This window comes from Bos grunniens, chromosome 3 (genome assembly GCF_055505025.1).
Source record: "Bos grunniens cultivar Pamir isolate PY7600 chromosome 3, Bosgru_T2T1.0, whole genome shotgun sequence".
Lineage (NCBI taxonomy): Eukaryota > Metazoa > Chordata > Mammalia > Artiodactyla > Bovidae > Bos > Bos grunniens.
In genome coordinates, this window is record NC_141167.1 from 62046732 (window position 1) to 62072775 (window position 26044).

The window sequence follows — 26044 nt, forward strand, 5'->3', positions numbered from 1 at the left end:
TCTTGATTTAAAAACATGCAAACTTGAACAAATATAAAATATTAAGGATATACTCATCAACATCAATCTACTATGTATCTATAATGACAGGAAGTGGTTATCTAAAAATAATACACTGTTGAGTGAAAAAAGAACAGTGTAGAAAAAAACAAGTAATATTCAATTTATGGTTTGTAGACATTTAAAATAAGTATTTTGCTAATGCAGAAAGGTCTAGAAAGGTATGCACAAAGCTGTTATGTGTTACACATAGGGAACAGAGACCTGACTATTCTCTTGGGTTAGCCAAAAAGTTTATTTGGATTTTTCCATAAGATCTTCAAACCTGAATGAACTTTTTGGCCAACCCAATACCTTATATACTTCCTGATATTTTGCATCAAATGTCTATTATTTTGAAAACAATTTAAAAATGAATTATTCACAACCTAAGAATATGCAAGTATCTAGGAGTAATAAGAAAAAGGTTTATATTTATACTAAAAATTATGATTAATATTTCCTGATTACCAAGATACAGTAAGAGACTCAGTTTACTTTATTCAACTGTCTTCTGCACTCGGAATGGATGGACATAAGATGGCCTTTTTTGAGAGATTCTGAGAGCAAAGCATATTTTCTCAAATTGCACATCTGGAAGTAGCAGAATTTTGCTTTTCAAATTGCCAGGCTAAGCTAAGGACTTTAGTCTGAGCCCATAACATGACTTTCCAAGTCAGCTTCCTGAGCGTCACAGCTTACTCTATGTGCATTCAGGCGGTACTTACCTTGGTTATCAAGTTTTTCTACGTGACTTTTCAAAATTCTCCACTGTTTTCTGATGCTATTGGTAAGCTGCTCTCTCACAGTCTCACAGGAAAGGTCCCATATACTCTCTCTACTCAGTTCCCCAGCATCCTCTTCAATATCAGAGATAACCTACAAGTGGCCAGAGATGAGAGGGAAAGACCAATATCTTAAAAATGATTTGAGACACTCAGACAAAAATCATCAGACTGACGGTCAGAGACATGTATCAAAATCATTTCTATGTTGTATGTGCAACATAAATGACCTAGTTCTTAACATAAATGTCTTGAGAAAAAATAATTAATACTGGAGATAGAAATTCCCCAATTCAGGTCTCTTTAAACCTGAATTTGAAGCCAAATATAGTTAGTGACAAAGGCATGGAGCTGTTTGAGGAAGAGCCTCACAACCTATCTCATGCTGTGTGAGGTGTTTTCACATGTCAATTGGTCCTCAAATCATGTTAACATGTGAGGAAACTGAGGCTTAGAGAAGTAGACTGACTATCCCGATGTCACACAGCTCTAATCCAACCTGCTTCCAATTTTGGCTATTCAGACAACTAAAACTGTGAAAAAAATCTCCAAAGTAAAAGCAACTATTAATTCTATTTTTCTCAAATACTTTTAAAAATGAAATTGGAAATATTTTTCTCTGTATTCTACCAGGACATGAAATCACTGTAAAATGTAGCAACCTTTACTGATATGATCAAATAGAATCAAAGCAGGAGAAAGAACACTGGGAAGCAATACTAAATGTATACATGTCATAATAACCTGCATCTACATAAAATGGTCCTAATTTGTTATTAACATTCAGGAAAGTAGACATATATACTTAACTAATTTGAACAATAAATATCTTGTTGGAGGAAAAAACAAGAAAAGAGAAGATAAAAACAAAGAAGGGCTGATTAGACTGTTTCCACATGGAGACAGCAGAAGTGAGGTAGTGACGGAGTCTGAAGAACTGTATCAATATCTGAAGTCAGCAATGGACTGACAGAGGTCAGGGTCTCCCAAGGGGCACAGATGAGGGGAAAGCCCAGGGTATGGCTCACTATGACTCTGGTTCTTGCCGATCAACACTCTGGAGCAAGCTGACAATAATTTTTCCAAGGAGCTACACCATCTCCGCTATACATTTCAAGGAATACCAGAACACTATAAATTCATTATTAAAATTAATAATTGCCAGATTGAGTGTAAAACCATTAAATGAAGATTAAAAACACACTTAGCAAAAAAAAAAAAATCACCACACTTAACTTGAATTTTGGGTATATATTTTGGCTACAATTAAGTCAGCAAAATAAAAAATGAAAACTTGGATGCTAACTAGGCATTTCAAAGTTAGGTTTTACTAATGAACCAAAATCTTTCCTTACAAGTAAGGAATAGCTGAATTACTTTTAGGAGAAAGTGGATCTAGAAAAAGATCTTCTAAAAATAGAAATACACTTAAGAGATTATTGTTTCTCCAAACTTCAGCATTTGAATTATGAAAAACTATACAGGATACTATCATTTGTATTAAAGTTTTAAATAAATTTTTAAAAGATACTTGCTCCTTGGAAGAAAAGCAATGACAAACCTAGACAGCACATGAAAAAGCAGAGAGACGTTACTTTGCCGACAAACGTCCGTCCAGTCAAAGCTATGGTCTGGTAGTCATGTATGGATGTGAGAGTTGGACCATAAAGGAGGCTGAATGACAAAGAATTGATGCTTTTGAACTGCTGTGTGTTCAAGAAGACTCTTGAGAGTCCCTTGGACTACAAAGAGATCAAACCAGTCAATCCTAAAGAAAATCAATCCTGAATATTCATTGGAAGGACTGATGTTGAAACTGAAGCTCCAATACTTTGGCCACCTGATGGCAAGAACTGACTCATTAGAAAATACCCTGATGCTGGGAAAGACTGAAGGCGGGAGGAGACAGGAATGACAGAGGATGAGATGGCTGGATGGCATCACTGACTTGATGGACCTGAGTTTGAGCAGGCTCCGAGATGGGGAAGGACAGGGAAGCCTTGTATGCTGCAGTCCATGGGGTCACAAAGAGTCGGACACAACTGAGCGACTGAACAATAACAACAACAACTATCATTTCAGAAAGACCTCCTTCACTTACCACCTACTTTTGCTGACTACAAGTTGGTAGAGAGGTGAGGAAAGGCTGGGCCCAAAACTGAAAAACTCGAGGAGTTATAGAAACGATGCCAACCCTGGCAAAGTGTGAGTGAATTATGAACTGACCCAAAGTGATGGAAAACCTTTCATAGAAAAGGTTAATTAAGGGAATATAAGATGTCAACATCAAGCAGATCTCAAATTGCAGAGTCTAAAAGAACATTCAGGTCCTTCTTTAAAGAAGAAAAAAAAAGGTAGAAGATGAGCTTATCAGTTGGACTGATTTTTGATACTAAAAAATAATCCTCAGATACAGGTTAAAAAGGGGCTTCCTAGGTGGTGCTAGTGGTAAAGAACCCGCCTGCCAATGCAGCAAACGTTAAGAGACATGGGTTTGATCCCTGGGTCAGGAAGATCCCCTGGAGGGAAAGCACAGCAACCCACTCCAGTATTCTTGCCTGGAAAACTCCATGGACAGAGGAGCCTGGGGGGCTACAGTCCATGGGATCACAAAGAGTTGGATACAACTGAAGCAACTTAGCATGGCTCAGCACATGTTAAAAACAAGTTTGGTGACTTACTGGTAATTAGCACTTTCCATCAAAATCGTCATTTTCACATTTTAGTTACTAATGTGAACTTGCCTGAATTTAAATGTCTATGTAAAGAACTAAGTTTAAAAAACTTTTCACCAATATGTGACTTGTTTTTTTCAGACCTCTACACATTAGGCCCTTATCAAATGATTTCCCTAGGCATTCTATCTCAAAAATAGTGACTTTCAAACGTGACTTTCTGTGATGCCTTCCATAGTTGTTTGGTTTATACACTGTACCACCCTGCTGCTGCTGCTGCTAAGTCGCTTCAGTCGTGTCTGACTCTGTGAGACCCCATAGACGGCAGCCCACCAGGCTCCCCCGTCCCTGGGATTCTCCAGGCAAGAACACTGGAGTGGGTTGCCATTTCCTTCTCCAATGAGTGAAAGTGAAAAGTGAAAGTGAAGTCGCTCAGTCATGTCTGACTCTTAGCAATGCCATGGACCACAGCCTACCAGGCTCCCCTGTCCATGGGATTTTCCAGGCAAGAGTACTGGAGTGGGTTGCCACTATGTACCTGTTAATGTGTATAATAATCACTTCTCTATACACCTATCTCTCTCAAAAAGAGCTTCTTGCAGGATGCAATGGTCTGAATGCTTGTGTTCTCTCAAAACTCATATGTTGAAATCCTAACCTCACAGTATTAACAGGTGGGTGATCTTAAGTGATTAGATCATGAAGGTATAGCCTTCATAAATGGGGCCCACCAGATGAAGACAAAAGTCAGCCATCCAACCAGGAAAAGGGCCCTCATGGACACCCACTCTGTGGGCATCCAGAAATTACATTTCCAGCCTCCAGAATTGTGAGAAAACTTTCTGTTGTTTATAGGCCAACCAGTCTATGGTACTTTGCTTTAGCAGCCTGAACTAAGACAAAGGAAACAGTCAAAATCTTCTAAGCTTTTTCTTTCCAGGGATTAGAACACATAACGGACATTAAATAAATTCATGGACTACGTGATCATTTGGTTCCCAAAGTTAATAAGAGTTTCACTCTCTGAAAAGTAAAGCCTGCTGAAGTTACTGAAAACTGAAGCTACTTAAAGGACGCTTGGCACAATGCTTAGAAGCAGGAGCTGTGAAATGAGTGAGACAGCCTTGGATTCAAATTCTAGTTTTATCATATGTTGACACTGAACTGGCTTTTGTGCCTCAGTTTCCTCACCTATAAAAACAGGGACAATTACAATACCAAAGCCATCAAATTATTGTAAGACATAAGTGAGACAATGCTTATGAAGTGCTTTTCAGGGTGCGTGGCACAGATTGAGTCCCCAGAAAATCACTTCCGTTATTTCCCAGGGCGTGTCAGGAAACAGAGGGGACATTTTTTGGGGTTGTCAGAGTGACTGGGGATAGCACAGCAGTCCAAAATACCAACAGTGACCTATGTACTGTTTTACTTGTTCTAATGAGCAATCTGAAGACTGTATTAATAGAGGAAAGAGCCACTTACAGTTCCTGTACTATCATCTGCTCTTTCTCTAGGTTTCTGCTTTTGGGGAGAAAGAAGAGAAATCATTTCCTTTTTCATTTGCTGAAGAACCTTCTTAAGTTCAGCATTTTCCATTAGGATTTGTTTCTGACGATATTCATAATCATTCAAGAGAATTTTATACATTTCATCTTCATTCCTGAGAAAGAAACTGACAGTATGAAAACGCAGTAGAGAAAGGGAAGTCTGGTGAAATGTGTCAGTTTCGATCGTGCTTTACCTGGCTTCGGTTTTACCCGTCCTCCAGGAGCCTCTTTTCCCATCAGCTCTCCCCACGTAATTTAAAACTTCCATAGCTACAAACATGAACACAAAGAACAAAACCAATGCTTACATTACATGTTCAAGTGTTTAAAACCCTAACACTCTATATGCATGAGGGACATAAGTTAACCTGGTACACAGATTAGGATTTGGGCTCAAACAGCCCAGAGTTTAAGCTTCAATTCCATCACTCATAAACATCTTGGCAAGTTAACTGCTAAGCCTGTTTCTTCATCAATGGGGTAGTAATAATGAAAGTACCTAAGAGCTGTTGTGAAGATTGAAAGATACGTTAAAATACTTAACATAGTAAGTACTTACTAAGCGTTAATTATCATTATTAAATTTTATCATCAGGGTTGACAAACTATGGCCTGTAGGCAACTGCCTGATTTTTTTAAATTAAATTTTTATTAGAACATAGCCTCACCATTTGTTTATTTATCTTCTATAGCTACTTTTGCACTACAATGGCAGAGTGACAAAAGACCATAGAACCCACAAACGTCAAAGTATTTACTATGTGGAAAAGTATTTACTCTACAGAAAAAGTCTGCCACGCCCTGTATCTTGACCACCACTGACATCATCATCAAAGGAGTCAAGGTTCCTAACAGTATTAATATGTCCTCTGTCCCAGGTGGAGATGAAAGCAGTTGACATAAAAAGGAATAAGATGAGAGTAAGTATTGTAATTTTAGAGCTGATTAAGAAATCATTACAGAATGGTCACTTCCAGTTGGGCTTGGAACAAGAAAAGAACTAGATACCCATAATAAAATGGCTCTGCTACAGAGTTAAATATTTAATAAACTTCTCTAAGTGTTACATTTTATACTTCTAGTATTTCATCCTGCTATTTCTTTCATGAATAAGAGGTTAACCGATCTTAAAAAGCATTAAGTGTCCAAACTGATGAGCTTAAGATTTATCATCTCAGAATACATAGGTTTCTAACCTTGTCTTAATTGCTAATTATTACACTTTCATTTTCAATTAATTTTAAACTAAAATGTTCAAATAACTGTAACACTGCTCCTGTACTGAATGACAGTGACACAGTCACCACTGAACCGCTTGCTGGTAACAGGCTTAGCCACCATGTGACAGCTTGAAACATCTGCTCATCAGCTGTTGTATGCAAGTCCAAGTTCAGAATAATGTATAATGTGGGTTAGATGACAGTGTATAGTCCACTGGAAACCACTCTTCAATAAATCAATGCACAGATTTCCTGTTCCCTGAATCTTGGCAGGCCTGCATAACTTTATCTGTGTGGCTCTACTTTTGTGTGTCTGCAGTTCTGTTTTTTTGATGTATAGTTTATTTACAATGTCGTGCTAATTTCTGCTGTACAGCTAAGTGACTCAGTTACACACACATATACGTTCTCTTCCGTATTCTTTTCCACTATGGTTTACCCCAGGAGATTGCATATAAACTGTGCTCTACAGTAGGATCTTCTTGTTTACCCATTCTAAATGTAATAGTTTGCATCTACTAACCCCTCATTTCCAGTCCATCCCTCTCCTTCCCACCCTTCCCTTTGGCAACCAGAAGTCTGTTTTCTATGTCTGTGAGCCTGTTTCTGTTTTATAGATAGGTTCATTTGTCCCATATTTTAGATTCCACATATAAGTGATATCATATGGTATTTGTCTTCCTCTTTCTGACTTACTTCACTTAGAATAATAATCTTTAGTTGTATCCATGTTGCTGCAAATGGCATTCTTTTTATGGCTGAGTAGTGCAGTTCTATTTTTTAATCTACACTATTTACCTTTTGAAAGCATGCATAAACAGATGAAGTGGTAAATTACAGTTTCAAAAGAATAATAGAAAAAAGTATACTTTAACAAACTTTAACTTTCACTGTCAAACTGTACTTCAAAGATGCACAGCTAAAGTAACTGAAAAGAACTCCAAGTGACATGAATGATTTGGCCTGATGAACAATTTTATGAAATTAACCAAAAAAAATCACACTTTTGGGACTCAGGAACTGATCCTAATTTTAATATTATCACAGTTCTTTGCTACGAAAGATTAGTGTGTCCTCTGGCTTAGCTTTCTTCTGTGAATTAATCCTACATCTGTCATGTTAAAAAAAAATACATGCAATTCTTATATGCAACTAAAGTAGCAAAGCAAAATTACTATTTTTCAAGTAACCAGTTGTCTCAATTTCTAGTTCATATGGATATATACCATCTACAATCAATTATATAAAGAATGAAAATGACACTTCAGGAATTACTGAGCTTAATCCCTCTACATTTCTTAGCATAATACTAATTTATTTCCCTTTGTTTTATCTTAGCCAGCTGCTTTTTACCAATTTTTTTATCCTTCTTGTTCATAACAAGTTGATGTAAACGTTCCTTTAGTTTATTATATTCACGCTCTTTTCTCTTCATATCATGATTATATTGAGTAGCTCGACTTGCAATGATATTTTGTAATTTCTGCACCTAAAAAAAAAAAAAGCATTTCCTATTAAATGAGTCCCTTTTGGATTGGTAAACTCAGTTAAAATTTACAAATTCAAGAGAGAGAAATCATCCTAGAATTCAGCTCCTCATAGAATAGTTTAAAAATTACAGGATTATTCTTCCTTCTCTATAACCACTGGAAACCACTCTTTAAAACATCATTAAATAAAGCATATAAAATGTTTATTTTTTAATTCTGAAATTTCCAAAGCTTCTAACTCTCTAAATTATCTTCTACACCTTTCACCCTAGATATATAGATTTTGATCATTTAGAAACCACAAACTCTTATGGAAGTATTAATGTGATTAAAGCTTCATTTGAAACAAGTAGATCATTTGTAAGGACTTCCTTTTACCACTGACTTGAATCATTTTATTCTTTCTCAATCTGTGACAAGCCCAGTTAGTCATAGCATGTGGCAGCAGATAAACAGGTTTGTTTTTCTCTGATCAAAAACAGCTCTCAAATTAGAGTGAGACAAACAGCAGACAGAATCTGGTTCAGACATTTGCTAAGTACATATTACATGCCAAGCACTACTGGTCAATGTTTTTATCTGCTATGACTGTTTAGGCAGCCCTGGATGGGAAGTAAGTTCTATAAAGACATTCGTTATCTCTGCTAGAGATGATCATGTTTAACTTAGTCTTTACTAAAGAAGAACAATAGTCAAACCATTTCAAGTATAATCAACAGATTAAGTCAAAATTTTCCATGAAGTAACTCAAGGAAAAGTATACATAACCTTGTGGTTTAGGTAAGATACTTCATTACCCACTTACTAAATATACTACTACATAATCAAACATGGCAAAACAAACCTGTTTAAATCAATGTAAGGTTCTTCAAGAAATATGCTCCCTTAAAAGTCTAATTATCATCAAAGCAACATATACAACACTGAAAATGGTCTGCTTTTACAGTGATCACGTGGTCAGAAATCAAAACACAGAGCAGTAAAAACCTAGTGATTTCTTCTTATATAAATTCAGATAATTTCAAATGCATTATTAGTTCTATAGGTCCAAATACCAAGTAATCCATAAAGCAAAAATGAGATTAGAATTATAATGTCTTCAGCCTAGAAATCAGATTTTTAATGTGAATTGCTTTTTTCAAACAGTAACTCGTGTGTTCATTTAGCCAAGTAATTGTCTCATTAGATGGACAATGTCAATATTTCAGATAGTTCAGGAAGAAGCATTCAAGTAAAGCATTCAAGTAAAGGTATGACAGAGAATAAAAGATCTGCATTTAAAGCACGCTTGTGTCTGACAAAAAGTGGCCGTGCGTGTTGAGTCCAGGATGGATGGTATAGAACACTGGATGTCACGAGCTGTGCACTGACATACTAAGCCAGATAAACCCCTAGGGGAGAGGGAGCTGGAGAAGGTTCCTGACCTCTGAGTATGATACAACACTATATACACAGAGGTCTGCCATACCAATTTGACACAGGATGAATAAACGGTTCTTTCTTGTTATAAAGTTAAGTGACCGTTACGGTCACCTCAAATTACAAACAACAACAAAAAATTCACTTAAACTTTATCTGCAACAACTGACAACTCACCTCATCTTTCTCATTTTTCAGTAGCTGATGCAAATTCCTATTCTTACATTGTAATTGTCTGTCTCTTTCCTGAAGACCAATCATTTCTCTCCTGGAGGTTTCCAGCTGTTCCTAAAACATTCATATGCAATTTTGACTAAAATTAACATTGGATTCAGAGCAACTGAATCCTTAAAAGATTAGTAAAAACAAGTTACATGTACTAGGATTTGTTACCTAAAATTGAAGTTTAGCAGCACACAAAATACTTAAAACAATTATTATAAAGCTTGATACTATAGTTACAAATTTTAAATTTGGATAGCAAATTTTAATTTAAATACCAATTTTAATATATATGCAAAAGACCTTCAAAGTGGATCCTTCAAAAGGCCCTTCACCTATTCCAGTGATATTGCCACTGAACATTTTCATAATTTCCTTTTAATACTTTTTAACACTTCTATGGCACACTCTTAAGAAAGATCCAGAAATGATCTGGAGCTAAGTCTGAAGACAGGTGACTAAGCAAATATAACACTCCCGGTCAGAAAAGGTGGGACTGCAGCATACCAGTCCTGCCTTGCAAACAATAAACTCTCTCAAACTCTTTCCCCAAGGGCAATGGCAGCATTGCCAGAATCAATATGGGATTAAAATGTGTGTGTGTTAGTCACAGAGTCGTGTCTGACTCTTTGTGACCCCGTGGACTGCAGCCTGCCAGGTTCCTCCATCCATTGGATTTTCTAGGCAAGAGTACTAAAGTGAGTTGCCATCTCCTTCTTCAGGGGATCTTCTCGACCCAGGGATTGAACCTGGGCCTCCCACATTGCAGGGGGATTCTTTACCATCTGAGCCACCAGTGAAGCCCTGGGATTAAGATGCTCACTTTCAATTCATTTCACACATTTCCAGAGGAACTGTGCCAAAGTATGCATGAAGCTGCTAGAGTATTTTTTAAATCCTCTAATCTTTTAAAATATAAAAGGCACTCAAGTGATATCACAACTAACCGCAAACAACTTGCATGATCTCCGTAACAGTGGACCACAAGAAAAATTTAGGAATATAACTTAGATAGCTACAAGGTTGCCAAAATTTCCCGTCATGCTTAAAACTTCCTATCGTGCCAGACCATCTGGCACTGGGCCAGCTGACATGTCCCACACACATCAAATCAGTCATCCACTTTACATGAACGCACCATCTTCTCTGCAAATCTATTTCTTATCCCAGTGAATCATACCACCATCATCAGTAAATTCAAATCAGAGACCTGACTCTCTTTTCCCCAAATTCAATTTTTCATAAAATTCTACTCATTCTACTTCTTGAGTTTTCCTCATGTCTCACTCTTACTCTCTTCACTGGCACTTTCTCAGTTCAAGCCCCAAACACCCCTGGACTGAGCAATTGCTAAGGACTGCTAAGAGATGACCTTTTCACCAGGCTTTCTGAGCCCTTTTCCTCCATTTCTCTCTTCTATACCTCCTCCTCTAATCTCTTCAACCAACTTCAGATGGATAGTCACATAATTCCTTGTGTTTACATTCCTTGGTGCCTCCAGGTTTCTGCACAATGCCTTTCACCCCTGGAGACAGCGTCCCAGCCCCTGTCTTACTATTCTTCATCATATATCACATAGATCAGCCTCTACTGAGCTCTTTGATGTTCCCTGAAAGGAAAATACTCTTATCTCCATGCTTTTATATGGCTCATACGCTCTGCCTAGAATGGCTTTCCCAACACGAGTGAATTTATTAATTTATTTCTTTTAATTGGAGGCTAGTTATAATTTTGTAGTGGTTTTTGCCATACATTGACATGAATCAGCTACGGGTGTACATGTGTTCCCCATCCTGAACCCCCCTCCCACCTCCCTCCCCATCCCATCCCTCAGGGTCATCCCAGTGCACCAGCCCTGAGCACCCTGTCTCACGAGTCAAACCTGGACTGGTGATCTATTTCACATATGGAAATATACATGTTTCAATGCTAGTATCTCAAATCATTCAACCCTCGCCTTCTCCCACAGAGTCCAAAAGTCTGTCCTTTACATCTGTGTCTCTTTTGCTGTCTTGCATATACGGTCATCATTACCGTCTTTCTAAACTTCATATATATGCATTAATATATTGTATTGGTGCTTTTCTTTCTGACTTACTTCACTCTATATAATAGGCTCCAGTTTCATCCACCTCATTAGAACTGATTCAAATGCATTCTTTTTAATGGCTGAGTAATAGTCCATTGTGTATATGTACCACAGCTTTCTTATCCATTTGTCTGCTGATGGACATCTAGGTTGCTTCCATGCCCTGGTTATTGTAAACAATGCTAAAATGAGCATTGGGGTACACGTGTCTCTTTCAATTCTGGTTTCCTCAGTGTGTATGCATAGCAGTGGGATTGCTGGGTCGTATGGCAGTTCTATTTCCAGTTTTCAAGGGAATCTCCACACTGTTCTCCATAGTGGCTGTACTAGTTTACATTCCCACCAACAGTGTAAGAGGGTTCCCTTTTCTCCGTGCCCTCTCCAGCATTTATTGTTTGTAGACTTTTTGATATCAGCCATTCTGACCAGCGTGAGATGGTACCTCATTGTGGTTTTGATTTGCATTTCTCTGATAATGAGTGATGTTGAGCATCTTTTCAAGTGTTTGTTAGCCGTCTGTATGTCTTCTTTGGAGAAATGTCTGTTTAGTTCTTTAGCTCATTTTTTGATTGGGTCATTTATTTTTCTGGAATTGAGCTGCAGGAGTTGCTTGTATATTTTTGAGATTAATTGTCAGTTGCTTCGTTTACTATTATTTTCTCCCATTCTGAAGGCTGTCTTTTCACCTTGCTTATTTATAGTTTCCTTCATTGTGCAAAAGCTTTTAAGTTTAATTAGGTCCCATTTATTTATTTTTGCTTTTTTTTCCATTACTCTGGGAGGTAGATCATAGAGGATCCTGCTATGATTTATGTCAGAGAGTGTTTTGCCTATGCTTTCCTCTAGGAGTTTTATAGTTTCTGGTCTTATGTTTAGATCTTTTATCCATTTTGAGTTATTTTTGTGTATGGTATTAGAAAGTATTCTGGTTTCATTCTTTTACAAGTGGTTGACCAATTTTCCCAGCACCATTTATTAAAGAGATTGCCTTTTCTCTATTGTATATTCGTGCCTCCTTTGTCAAAGATAAGGTGTCTATAGATGCATAGACTTATCTCTAGGCTTTCTATTTTGTTCCATTGATCTATAATTTGTCTGTGTGCCAGTACCACACTGTCTTAATGATTATAGCTTCGTAGCACAGTCTGAAGTCAGGCAGGTTGATTCCTCCAGGTCCATTCTTTTTTCTCAAGAATGCTTTGGCTATTCAAGGTTTTTCGTATTTTCATACAAATTGTGAAATTATGTGTTCTCTGAAAAATACTGTTGGTAGCTTGATAGGGATTGCACTGAATCTATAGATTGCTTTGGGTAGTATACTCATTTTCACTGTATTGACTGTTCCAAGCCATGAACATGGTATATTTCTCCATCTATTTGTGTCATCTTTTATTTCTTTCATCAGTGTTTTATAGTTTTATATATATAGGTCTTTTGTTTCTTTAGGTAGATTTATTCCTAAGTATTTTATTATTTTCACTGCAGTGGTGAATGGAATTGTTTCCTTAACTTCTCTGTTTTCTCACTGTTAGTCTATAGAAATGCAAGAGATTTTTGTGTGTTAATTTTATATCCTGCAACTTTACTATATTCATTGACTAGCGCTAGTAATGTTCTGGTGGAGTCTTTAGGGTTTTCTATGTAGAGGATCATGTCATCTGCCAACAGTGAGAGTTTTCCTTCTTTTCCAATCTGGATTCCTTTTATTTTCCTTTTCTGATTGCTGTGGCTAAAACTTCCAAAACTATGTTGAATAGTAGTGGTGAGAGTGGGCACCCTTGTCTTATTCCTGACTTTAGGGGAAATGTTTTCAATTTTTCACCACTGAGGATAATGTTTGCTGTGGATTTATCATACATGGCTTTTATTACGTTGAGGTATGTTCCTTCTATTCCTGCTTTCTGGAGGGTTTTTATCATGAACGGATGTTGAATTTTGTCAAAGGCTTTCTCTGCATCTATTGAGATAATCATCTAGTTTTTATCTTTCAATTTGTTAATGTGGTGTATTGTATTGATTGATTTGCAAATATTGAAGAATCCTTGCATCCCTAGGATAAAGCCCACTTGGTGATGATGCATGATCTGTTTAATAGATTGTTGGATTCTGTTTGCTAGAAATTTGTTAAGGATTTTTGCATCTATGTTCATCAGGAACACTGGCCTATAGTTTTCTTTTTTTGTGGCATCTTTGTCTAGTTTTGGTATTAGGGTGATGGTGGCCTCATAGAATGCGTTTGGCAGTTTACCTTCCTCTGCAATTTTCTGGAAGAGTTTGAGTAGGATAGGTATTAGCTCTTCTCTAAATTTTTGGTAGAAATTCACCTGTGAAGCCATCTGATCCTGGGCTTTTGTTTGTTGGAAGATTTTTGATCACAGTTTTGATTTCCGTGCTTGTGATGGGTCTGTTAAGCTTTTCTATTTCTTCCTGGTTCAGTTTTGGAAGGTTATACTTTTTTAAGAATTCGTCCATTTCTTCCAAGTTGTCCATTTTATTGGCATATAGTTGCTGATAGTAGTCTCTTATGATCCTTTGTATTTTTATGTTGTCTGTTGCGATTTCTCCATTTTCATTTCTAATTTTGCTGATTTGATTCTTCTCCCTTTTTTTCTTGATGAGTCTGGCTAATGGTTTGTCTATATTATTTATCTTCTCAAAGAACCAGCTTTTAGTTTTGTTGATTTTTGCTACAGTCTCCTTTCTTTTTCATTTATTTCTGCCCTAATTTTTTATGATTTCTTTCCTTCTACTAACCCTGGGGTTCTTCATTTCTTCCTTTTCTAGTTGCTTTAGGTGTAAAGTTGGGTTATTTATTCAATTTTTCTCTTGTTCCTTGAGGTAAGCTACATAGAGTTACATAGAGAAGAGAAGAGGGAGGAGGGAGATAGAGGTGACCAAGAGGAGAGAGGGGGAGTCAAAAGGGGAGACACCAATCTAGCCAGTAATCAGTTCCCTAAGTGTTCCCCATAGCCCAGAACACCCAGAGAGATTCACAGAGTTAAGCAGAGAAGAGAAGGGGCAGGGAGGAGATAAGAGGTGACCTGGGGGAGAAAAGGGAGAGTTAAAAGGGGAGAGCAATCAAGCCAGTAATCACACCCCTAAGTAAAAACAGGTACTGAAGTTTAAGATTCGTAAAGGTACAAAATTGATACCAAAAAGCAAAGATTAAAAATCTAGAGTAGATGTTAGACTCTCAAAAATACAATATTAAAAATACAAAACAAAATCAATCACAAAAATTATAAAAAATATATATATGGATTCATTTTGATATTTGGCAAAACTAATACAATTATGTAAAGTTTAAAAATAAAATAAAATTAAAAAAATATATATATATGAAATTTGCTTTAAAAACAGGGTCTTTTTTTGCAATAGTAGGTTATAAAATTAAAGGAGTAATACAGAACTTAAAGATTAAAAAATTTGTTTTTAATTAAAAAATTATAATAGTAAAAATATATCTAGAAATTTCTCTGGAGCTGTTCAGGGCAGTGCGAGGTCAGTTCAGTTTCAGATAGTTCTTCTTTCCAGCTTATACTTCTTCTCAAGGTCTATAGGCCCCTTCCAAGCTTTAGTCAATGCTAACTACAGGGTTTTAATCTGTTGCACCTGTCACTTCCAGAGCGGTTCCCTCTTCTTTGTTTATTTTGGTTTCCTCTGTTTGCAAGTCTCTTCAGTGTCTAATTTCCACCCTGACACAAGGGGGCGCAGGTGGTCACTTATTTAGGCCCACTTTGCTGTGGGAGGGAAGAACACTGCAAACAAATATCATTGGCATGTGTGGGGAGTGCTTGCAGTGTATGGATCACACTGGGTTTGCCCCAGCTCACAACAGAATGTGCTTTCCTGGTCTACACTGCTGAGGCTCCAGGTTGCTCTGCAGGGGAACTGTCTAAACCAGGCCCTGCATTTCCTGCACTTCTCAGGTCTAAGCTGCTCAGGTTCATGTTCTCATGTACTCCACAAAGTCACAGACTCGGTTGGGTATGCATTTTGTGCCCTTCCCAGGTCCGAGCAGCTCAGGTGGCCAGATGCTTGGTGTGCACTGTCCCAGGTGGGCTGTGCGTCTTAATCACCTCCCAGGTCCCAGCAGCTTGGTTTCCTGGTTATGCCGCGAGAACACTGTCTCAGGTATGCTGTGTGTCTCCTCTGGGGAGCTGATCTCTGGCTGTGACCCTTCTGGCAGATGTCAACCGTCTAGGATCCCAGCAAGACTTGGGTTAGCAACTGAGAGCCTGCTCAGTGGTGGAGGATGCTGGTCTCTGGGGCCAACATTGCCCTTTGTCTTCTGGCTCTGGCTGTCACCAGCCTGCCTCTCTGCCTCGGGTGGGTGGATGGGCCAATCTGCAGCTGGCTAGCTCGCCTTCAGTATTCGCTCAATCTTTTGTTATGTGAGCAGGCCAGGCTGCACCTCAGGTTAGAGCTTTTTGAAGGAAAGTTTTTTTTTCCCCTCTTGCTGGCTATCCCACAGTTTGGGTTGCTATCTCACGAAAGCTCCCTCAGAGTGTCCTCAGGGCATTCAGGCCCGGTCCTTACCCTAAATGCAGCCTGTACCTCCCTGTCCAGCCCACGCTCGCTGGTGGCGGACAGGAGCGTCTGGGCTAGTTCTCTGCTGGGAGTTGTGGTTAGGCGCATATTCTGTGGGGTTTTTTTTTCTTCCCCTCCTAGTTATGTTGCCCTCTGAGATTCCAAAACTCCCCACAGACCCGCCAGAGAGGGTTTCCTGCTGTTTGGAAACCTTCTCCTCCTTCATGACTCCCTCCCCAGGACAGGTCTCCATCCCTAACTCTTTTGTCTCTCTTTTTGTCTTTTGTATTTTGTTCTACCTACTTTTGAAGAGAACGGGCTGCCTTTTTGGGTGCCTGGTGTCCTCCAGAGTTCAGAAGTTGTCTTGTGCAAGCTGCTCAGAGTTCACATGATCTTTTGACGAATTTGTGGGGGAGAAAGTGGTCTCCCCATCCTATTCCTCTGCCATCTTAGGACTGCCTCCACTACTGAATTTTTATTCATTCCTCAAATCTCAGATCAAGTGTTACTTCTCTCTGTAGCATTCCTTACCTCCCACACCAAGAATGAGTAAAGCAAATAATTACAGATCAACTTGTCCCTTTACAATGACTACAATCTCCTTGCAAACAGGGACAGGGTTCTACTCATATTTGAAACCGACTGACTACAACAAAAATACTCCATAAATTCTGCTCAACAAATTGAGTGAAAAATAGTTAGATCTTGAAACTTTTCTAGGATAGATCAGCAACTTCTCCCATTGTACACACATTTCTGTCCATAGCTGATCCAAAATACCTGATTTTGGCCCAGATCAAATCCCAAATTAGAAGATTTCTTAGAAAACACTCTACGTTTGGGTCGTCCCAATGAATGATCATTTCTTAGAGGAAAGGTTCAATAGTCCCAGATTACCAATATTTTATGTAATTACTCACTAGCTATTTACAAGACAGTGAACCAAAGGTGCCTAGAAAAAATTTTAATGCAGAATTACTCCCTTCTAGGACTTAAAACTTTGGGTCTGTCTAATTCATAAGATCTTCCATAAGTTTCTCTGATTAAAACTAAAATCCACAGCCTTTTAATAAGGTTGGAGGGTACCAACTATCCCCTCTATCACAGTTCCCCAATCAGCCACAGCATACAGAATGTACAAAAACCTAATATTATTATAATAGAGAAAATATACTGTTATATATGTATATGAGCTAAGACAACAACATACAATAGTATTCGGCAGTGACAGGCTGGTATGAGCGAGGGCTGCTGAGAAGCTAAAATGCTTCCCTATTATATATATTTTATATTATATACTAGAGATTCTATTATTTTCCAATAGAGCTTAGAGATTCAAAATGCTGAGCAGGTTGTTGTTGTTATCTGTTCTTGGAGTTGGGTAGGAGAAGATACAGAAGAAAAATAAAAAAGAAAACCATTATAGAACCGTATATCTTTAAAAAAACTTTGCTTTGAATTGACTATTACCTCCTTTATAATATACAATCATAAGTCCCTATCAGACTGTGATTTGAATACCTTCTTTCCTCTCAATAAATGAGAAATTCATTTCTTAAATGAATAATACATTTTTTTTTAAAAAAAGGAATACATTTGTTCATTTAAAAGGAAAGAATGAAAACAAAATAGAGCCAGCAACAGATGTGCTATATAGTTCAAGGTAGCAGGTCAATGTAAAAAACACTTCTTTTGTTCTGAGAAATAAGCAGGTCTCTGAAAGCATTCTTCTCTGGTCCTCTCTAGAGTCCCAGAGACTTCTAAGACTTAGTTATCTGGTCTGCTTTCATTATTGAGCTTTAGCGACTGTGGCATAGATCACCTCAAGAATATTATTCTTGAAATAAACTGATGCAGTATCTCACAGTAAGATTATTTTAAATTAAGCATCTACTTTATTAAGCAAGACTGGATAGGGTGGGGGGAGGTCCTCATTTTATTTTCCTCAGATGTAAGTATTTCTTGATCTAACTTTTCAAAGATTCAGCAAGACACCAAACAGTTCATAAAATCATCGCCTTCAACATGGATATCATGCAGCAGCACAGTTGATATGTACAAACTATGCTCACTTTCACTCAGCAATTTTAAAAAATCCTAAAACTTAAAAAAAAAAAAAACTAAAATTTGTTTGATAAAGTCCAATGAAAATTTATAGTATCAAACTACATAACAATGGCATTGAAATACACACTGAAATGTAATTTCTACCTTAAGTTTTGCATAGCAGTTCTGTAGATGGTCCATATCGCTTCCCAGTTTCAAATTCTGTGTTTCCACATTTTCCTGAGCTAGAAGGTTCTTCCGCTGAAGTACAAGTAGCTCATTCATGCAATTTAAAACAGCAACTATATTTAATCCTCTCTTTGTCTCTTTACCTTTGGATTCTTCATATAATGAAGGAAAACCGAAAGTAGTCAATTCCTAGTAGGAGAAAATGTTTTCCTAAAAGTTGGTTACTGACAACTTAGTAAATAAACAAAAGACAGAAATCTCTTCTGAGAAAGAAAACTATCCTGAGATACTTAAGAGAAGAGTACCTATGCCAAAGGACAAAGAATTAAGAGACCTGGGCTCTTTCAGCCTCTGCTCTACAATTACCTGTGATCTGGAATAGGCACTTAGGTTTCTACGTGTAAAATAAGGGTAAGGCTCCCCCTGGCAGAGCTCCTAGAGTGATGAGGGAGCCGAATGGTTGCATCAAAAGCATTCAGCTGGTATCTAGACTATATGGTCACCAAGGTTCTCTGCAAATCTAAATTCCGGGCCAATATGTAACATACGTGTGCTTGACAAGTTTACCATTCTTATGTTCTGTTGTATAACATGATTTCTGTTATTTATTGTATCTTACAAAAAAGTTACCTGATCAAGATATGAGATACTTTGCTCAATATTCTCTTCTGTGCAGAAGGCACTAAAATAACTGTGCACGTTTTTTGATAAAGGTATTGAAGAACATAGCACTTGCTGTGAGTATAAACTTGATGGAGACATCTTTGTTTCTGAGGTATATTGAGAGATAGTTTTGCTTTCTGAAAGAATAAACATAAATAATTTTCAAAAATGCATGCAAAGCTAATTACATGATTTTCATTACCAAAGATTCTGAATTATAGAAATATTGTTTTTTCAAATTAGGGCAAAGCTGGTTTTTGTATGAAAACTATATAATATTTTCCAAAAAATATACAATAAAGTGGTGGTCTTAGAAGGCATGTTAAGTTCCAATATTCTATCTTAAAAATTAACAGTACTTTAGATTTATAAAACTGTTAGGCAAAACCTCCTTGTCTATGCACTCAAACTTTATGTGATTAAAGGAATAAATCAGAGAAATATACTGAGGTAGCCAATGAATTTATTTCAAATGCAGAAAAGTCTCCTCAAGTAATCAACTATTCAGTCAAAGCACTTAACCCTGCTGCTGCTGCTGCTAAGTCACTTCAGTCATGTCCGACTCTGTGCGACGCCATAGACAGCAGTCCACCAGGCTCCCCCGTCCCTGGGATTCTCCAGGCAAGAACACTGGAGTGGGTTGCCATTTCCTTCTCCAATGCATTAAAGTGAAAAGTGAAACTGAAGTCACTCAGTCTTGTCCTACTCTTAGCGACCCCACAGACTGCAGCCCACCAGGCTCCTCCATCCATAGGCACAATCCTTAGCTCTCCCTGATGATTTTACTAAAGAAAGATGAAAATTATATATTTTACTCCTATTATGTCTCTATGTACATATATAGTATTTATGGTAATTATAGTGTCACTGAAAATTAACATTTGCAATTACTGTTCTAGCTTACAACTATTGTAAACTCCGTTACCTGAAGACAGACCTGGATCTGTAACAGTCATCCAATCTCCCATAGCAATCACCAGAGCCAGGATACCTGAGGAACCAATTCAGCAGTGACACATTCAGCCCAGCTGCTGTCACTCTTCTATGTAGGCATTTCCTTAGAAAACCAATCACAGAATAAGAGCATCGAATTAAACATATGAAGGCAAATATAAAGTCAATGCATCAGAAATAGTCATACGTGCTTCAGAAGGATTCTGTATTACTCTCATGTACTATCACATAGAACACAGTAAAGCACAATAATAAAAACTCTGTGTGTGTGTGTGTGTGTGTGTGTGTGTGTGTGTGTGAGTTCAGTTCAGTTGCTCAGTCATGTCCACTCTTTGCGACCCCATGGCCTGCAGCACACCAGGACTCCCTGTCCATTAGCAACTCCCGGATTTTACTCAAACTCATGTCCATTGAGTCGGTGACGCCATCCAACCATATCATCCTCTATCATCCCCTTCTCCTCCTGCCTTCAATCTTTCCCAGCATCAGGGTCTTTTCCAATGAGTCAGTTCTTCCCATCAGGTGGCCAAAGTACTGGAGTTTGAGCTTCAGCATCAGTCCTTCCAATGAATATTCAGGACTGATTTCCTTTAGGATGGACTGGTTGGATTTCCTTGAAGTCCAAGGGACTCTCAAGAGTCTTCTCCAATAGCACAGTTCAAGATTCTAGCTTGTGCTTCCTCCAGCCCAGCATTTCACATTATGTACTCTGCATATAAGTTAAATAAGCAGGGTGACAATATACAGCCTTGATGTACTTCTTTCCTGATTTGGAACCAGACTGTTGTTCCATGTCTAGTTCTAACTGTTGCTTCCTGAACTGCATATAGGTTTCTCAAGAGGCAGGTCAGGTGGTCTGGTAGGAATGGCAAAGGTAAGGTAAGGTAAGTCACTTCAGTCGTGTCCAACTCTGTGCGACCCCATAGACGGCAGCCCACCAGGCTCCCCCGTCCCTGGGATTCTCCAGGCAAGAACAATGGAGTGGGTTGCCATTTCCTTCTCCAATGCATGAAAGTGAAAAGTGAAACTGAAGTCGCTCAGTCGTGTCCGACTCCTCGTGACCCCATGGACTGCAGCCCATTAACCCAGTGCCATTAACCACTTCAGTATTCTTGCCTTGAGAACCCCATGAACAGTACTAACAGTGTGTGTGTAAGGATCAAGGTTGAAAAGCTTCTCAAGTTATAATAAGGTATTCGCATTACTTCACATATATAAAGTACATGATCTGACTCACAATATAAATCTAAGGTACAGAATTGTACTAGAATATTGGAGTGGGTTACCCCTACTCCAGGGGATCTTCCCAACCTGGGGATCAAACCTGTGTCTCTTGCACTCCTGCACTGGCAGGCAGATTCTTTACCACTGCTGCTGCTGCTCCTGCTGCTAAGTCGCTTCAGTCGTGTCCGACTCTGTGCAACCCCATAGACGGCAGCCCACCAGGCTCCCCCATCCCTGGGATTCTCCAGCCAAGAACACTGGAGTGGGCTGCCATTTCCTTCTCCAATGCATGAAAGTGAAGAGTGAAAGTGAAGTTGCTCAGTCGTGTCCGACTCTTAGCGACCCCATGGACTGCAGCCTACCAGGCTCCTCTGCCCATGGGATTTTCCAGGCAAGCGTACTGGAGTGGGGTGCCATTGCCTTCTCCGTCTTTACTACTGAGCCACCTGGAAAGCCCTAATAAATATTTCCAAATTATATCCTTTAAAGTAAAATTCCTACTTTACTTTTTTGAAAAGAAAAAAATTTCTTGATCAGCATTCCCATTTTTTGTTTGCAGTTTTTACTAACTATATTAGCAAAACTTTTAATTAGTGTTGGCATGGATGCAGTGAAATGAATACTCCCATACACTGCTCTCAAGAAAGATTAGAACAATTTATACCGCTACCAAGCAATTCGACAATATGTATCAAAGTCTTAATAATGAACATATATTTTGATGCAGAAATTCCACTTTTAAAACTTAATCCTAATAAAATAACATTTTCCACAAAGATTCACCTACATATTGTTCCTTATAATATGAAAAAGACAGAAATCACTTATATGTTCTACAGTAGGAGATTGGTTACATAATACATTTATATACTGGAACACTGTGCATCCTTTAAACACAATCTTTCAGAATTAGAGTGGCTAACAAATACACAAAAGGCAAGAAACATATATGAATCAAGTAGACCAAGTATAAGAAACACAAACTTTTTAGTCTACCATTCATACTTCTATTTTTCTATAGAGATAAGGGAAGTAGTAAATATTTCTCCACCATGAAAAATTCAAGTGAAATTATAAATGGCAACTGGAAATTGATTTCAAGGTCAGGGACAGGAGGAGAGAGGTGAAGACGGGAGGCAAACTGGAGAACACATGTCAACACTTTGGACAGCTGCTTCCTAGCCACAATAAACTGTGGCCAAAAGAGAAAGCAGCTCCTATGTTGGTACATCATTTCATTTTGAGAGATGTTGAGATGCTGGATTTCTCTGGGAAATCTCCAAATAATATTAGCAGCTAATTACAAACATGAACTATGCAAGCTACCCTGTGCAGAGGCGGAATGGCTAGAAGGGGGAGATCAGAGCACCACACATTTTGATCTGAGAGGTGGTTACTTAGGTACACATATCAGCACAATTCGTCAAGCTATACACTTAAGACCTGTGCACTTGACTGAATAGAAGTTATACCTCAAACACCACCATTTTTTAATAAGCCAAATAAAATGTGTCTTTAGGCCAGATCTGGACTGTAGATGGAGAGTTTATCATACCACCTCTCTTTTGAATACTAAAGATATGGGAGACTATTCACAATATGATGTTAAAGTGAGACGAAATCTTTCATTCATTCAGTAAAATTTTAACTGTGCTACTACAACGCTAGCATGCTTTTCTAGGCATAGGGAAAGCCCCGCTCTCAGGAAGTCCATATTCTGGTGGGGTAGAAATAGATCAGAAGCAAGCAATAAATTACAGTAACATCACATTCATTGTGATGAGAATAAGGAAAATAAAACACTAATGAGAGAATGTGGGGGAGGGATCTGGATCAGTCAAGGAAGGCTGCACTGAGATGCTGATGTCTGAACTGAGACCTAAATGACACGAATCATCAACCACAAAAAATAGCCAATGACCAGAGAAGCCCAGGTGGAGAAAACAGGGCATACAAAAACCCAAGATGGAAAGAACTTGGTACATATGAAAAACATAAAAACAGCCAGTACACCTGAAGCACAGTAACAGATGTACAAAGTTGGATTTCCTCTAAACTGCAATGAAAAGCTCTCAAAGCAGTTTAGGCAGGAAAGAAGCGTGATCCCCTTTAGGCTTTAAAAATTATCGTTACAGCCACTCTGCCCTATGAGATTATAGGGGGCAACAGTGGGCACTGAAGAAATCAAGCTACTGCAATAATTCAGGCAAGAAGACCAGAGTTACAGTATGTCTCTTCAGTGAAAGCAGAGACACATGGATAAATTAAGGATGTGGCCTGGAGACAGAACCTTCAGGATTTATAGATGGGTTGGAACAAGGGCAAAAGAGAGATGACAATTCCTAGATCACACAGCACATAAAATATATACTCGTGCAAATCACTGTATGTGATTTGCATACATATTATGCAATTCACAATTATGTGATATCACATATCACAATTACGTGATAAAATGTCACATATTGTACACATATTATGATGTCACACACATACACACAGAAGGCTTTCTAGTCTGGCACTGATCTTCTGCTATTTTGCTACTCATGTGTTTTGGGAAGAACACCTTGAACTCTTGTACTTTCCACTGACCTTAAATGGGTGTTTTTAGCAACAGGAAGAACAGGATGAGAGTTGAATCTGCACTCAGAAAGAAAAATGATCTCACTTTTGGTTTTCAGAAATAGTAGCTATAAGCAAAACAGAATCCAAGGGACAATAAACCCAACGATTCTAACCTGGCTCTGGTTTGGGTAACTTACTTTAACTTCTCCAAGCCCTAGTTTCCTCACTGATAAACTGCCATTATCTTCTAAGGATTGAGATAATGTACGTAAAATATTTATTTAGCAACTGCCTGGCATATGGGACACATGTAATTAATATCAGTTGTTATCATCATCATCCCAACATGGATCTGATTGGTATGAATGACAGGATTCTAAAACCTGTAACAAAATGCATTGCTGCTCTCATTAAGACTTTAACATAAATCCTCAGAAGATCTGAGACACATCATTAGAAAACATAACACTGGCTCTAAGTGCCTTTTCTCCTCATACAGAAAGATTATTAAACACCAAAATATGTCTAATACAATTCGTTGTTGTTCAGTCACTAACTCGTGTCTGACTCTCTACAACCCCATGGACTACAGCAAACCAGGCTTAAATCTCCAGTATCTCCCTGACTTTCCTCAAGTTTATGCCCATTGAGTCAATGATCTACTACATATCCACAATTTAAAACTGTAATTTAAGTCAGTTACTCTTAACTGTGTGTTTAGCTCTCCAGTGTCTACAGGTTTCAACAGTAAATTGTTCCCTGTCCTGTTAAAAACAAAAACATAGTTGCAAAATATTCAGGTCTAGTTAAACATCCAAAGTGAAAACCAAAACTACTCTTCTGTTCAATGAGGCACCAAATCATACACACTGAGGCTTGCGATAAAATGTCAACTAGCCAGTCTTTTCAAGAACAGAGAATACACGTCAATATGCATCCCAAAAGAGAATAATTTATGCAAACTATCCTATACTTGTCTCCTGAGAAACCTGTATGAGGGTCAAAAAACAATAGAATCAGACATGGAACAACTGACTGGTTCAAAATTGGGAAAGGAGTACGTCAAGGCTGTATATTATCAACCTGCTTAGCTAAATTATATGCAGAGTGAGTTCATTCAGTTCAGTCACTCAATCATGTGACTCTTTAGGACTCCATGGACTACAGCATTCCAGGCTACCCTATCAATCACCAATTTCCAGAGCTTACTCAAACTCAAGTCCATAGAGTCGGTGATGCCATCCAACTATCTCATCCTCTATCGCCCCCTTCTCCTCCCACCTTCAATCTTTCCCAACGTCACGGTCTTTTCCAATGAGTCAGTTCTTCGCATCAGGTGACCAAAGTATTGGAGTTTCAGCTTCAACATCAGTCTTTCCAAAGAATATTCAGGACTGATTTCCTTTAGGATGGACTGGTTGGATCTTCTTACAGTCCAAGGGGCTCTCAAGAGTCCTCTCCAACACCATGTTCAAAAGCATCAATTCTTCAGTGCTCACCTTTCTTTATAGTCCAACTATCACATCCATACATGACTACTGGAAAAACCACAGCATTGACTAGATGGACCTTTATTGGCAAAGTAATGTCTCTGCTTTTTAATATGCTCTCTAGGCTGATCATAGCTTTTCTTCCAAGGAGCAAGCGTCTTTTAATTTCATGGCTTCAGTCACCATCTGCAGTGATTTTGGAGCAAAAAAATAATAAAATAAAGTCTGTTACGGTTTTCACTGTTTCCCCATCTATTTGCCATGAAGTGATGGGACCGGATACCATGATCTTAGTTTTCTGAATGTTGAGTTTTAAGCCAACTTTTTCACTCTTCTCTTTCACTTTCATCAAGAGGCTCTTTAGTTGTTCTTTACTTTCTGCCATAAGTGGTGTCATCTGCCTGTCTGAGGTTATTGATATTTTTCCCGGCAATCTTGATTCCAGCATGTGCTTCATCCAGCCCGGCATCTCCCATGATGTACTCTGCTGCTGCTACTACTGCTAAGTCACTTCAGTCGTATCCAACTCTGTGCGACCCCACAGGCGGCAGCCCACCAGGCTCCGCCATCCCTGGGAGTCTCCAGGCAAGAACACTGGAGTAGGTTGCTATTTCTTTCTCCAATGCATTAAAGTGAAAAGTGAAAGTGAAGTCACTCAGTCGTGTCCGACTCTTCGCGATCCCATGGACTGCAGCCTACCAGCTCCTCCATCCATGGGATTTTCCAGGCAAGAGTACTGGAGTGGGGTGCCATGATGTACTCCGCATGTAAGTTAAATAAGCAGGGTGTCAATATACAGCCTTGACGTACTCCTTTCCGAATTTGGAACCAGTCCATTGTTCCATGTACAGCTCTAACTGTTGCTTCTTGACCTGACAGATTTCTCAGAAGGCAGGG

The 26044-nt window shown here is 38.4% G+C and overlaps 1 protein-coding gene across 50 annotated transcripts in view; it reads right to left on the bottom strand.

Annotated features, from left to right (window-relative positions):
* Positions 1 to 26044, bottom strand: part of SSX2IP (SSX family member 2 interacting protein) — a 57334-nt gene that overhangs the window by 9561 nt on the left and 21729 nt on the right. For 15 of the 50 annotated variants that reach the window (XM_086390859.1, XM_086390814.1, XM_086390811.1 and 12 more), the window contains 8 exons: positions 19840 to 19971; positions 18882 to 19051; positions 18228 to 18440; positions 9353 to 9463; positions 7620 to 7755; positions 5241 to 5316; positions 4982 to 5159; positions 768 to 918 (listed from right to left, as the gene is read on the bottom strand). In XM_086390859.1, the coding sequence (XP_086246985.1) occupies positions 768 to 918; positions 4982 to 5159; positions 5241 to 5316; positions 7620 to 7755; positions 9353 to 9463; positions 18228 to 18440; positions 18882 to 19051; positions 19840 to 19882 (1078 nt within the window). In that variant the 5' untranslated portion in view covers positions 19883 to 19971. The remainder of the gene's footprint in view (positions 1 to 767; positions 919 to 4981; positions 5160 to 5240; positions 5317 to 7619; positions 7756 to 9352; positions 9464 to 18227; positions 18441 to 18881; positions 19052 to 19839; positions 19972 to 26044) is intronic. The other 35 variants (XM_086390861.1, XM_086390824.1, XM_086390819.1 and 32 more) reach the window with 3 other exon arrangements.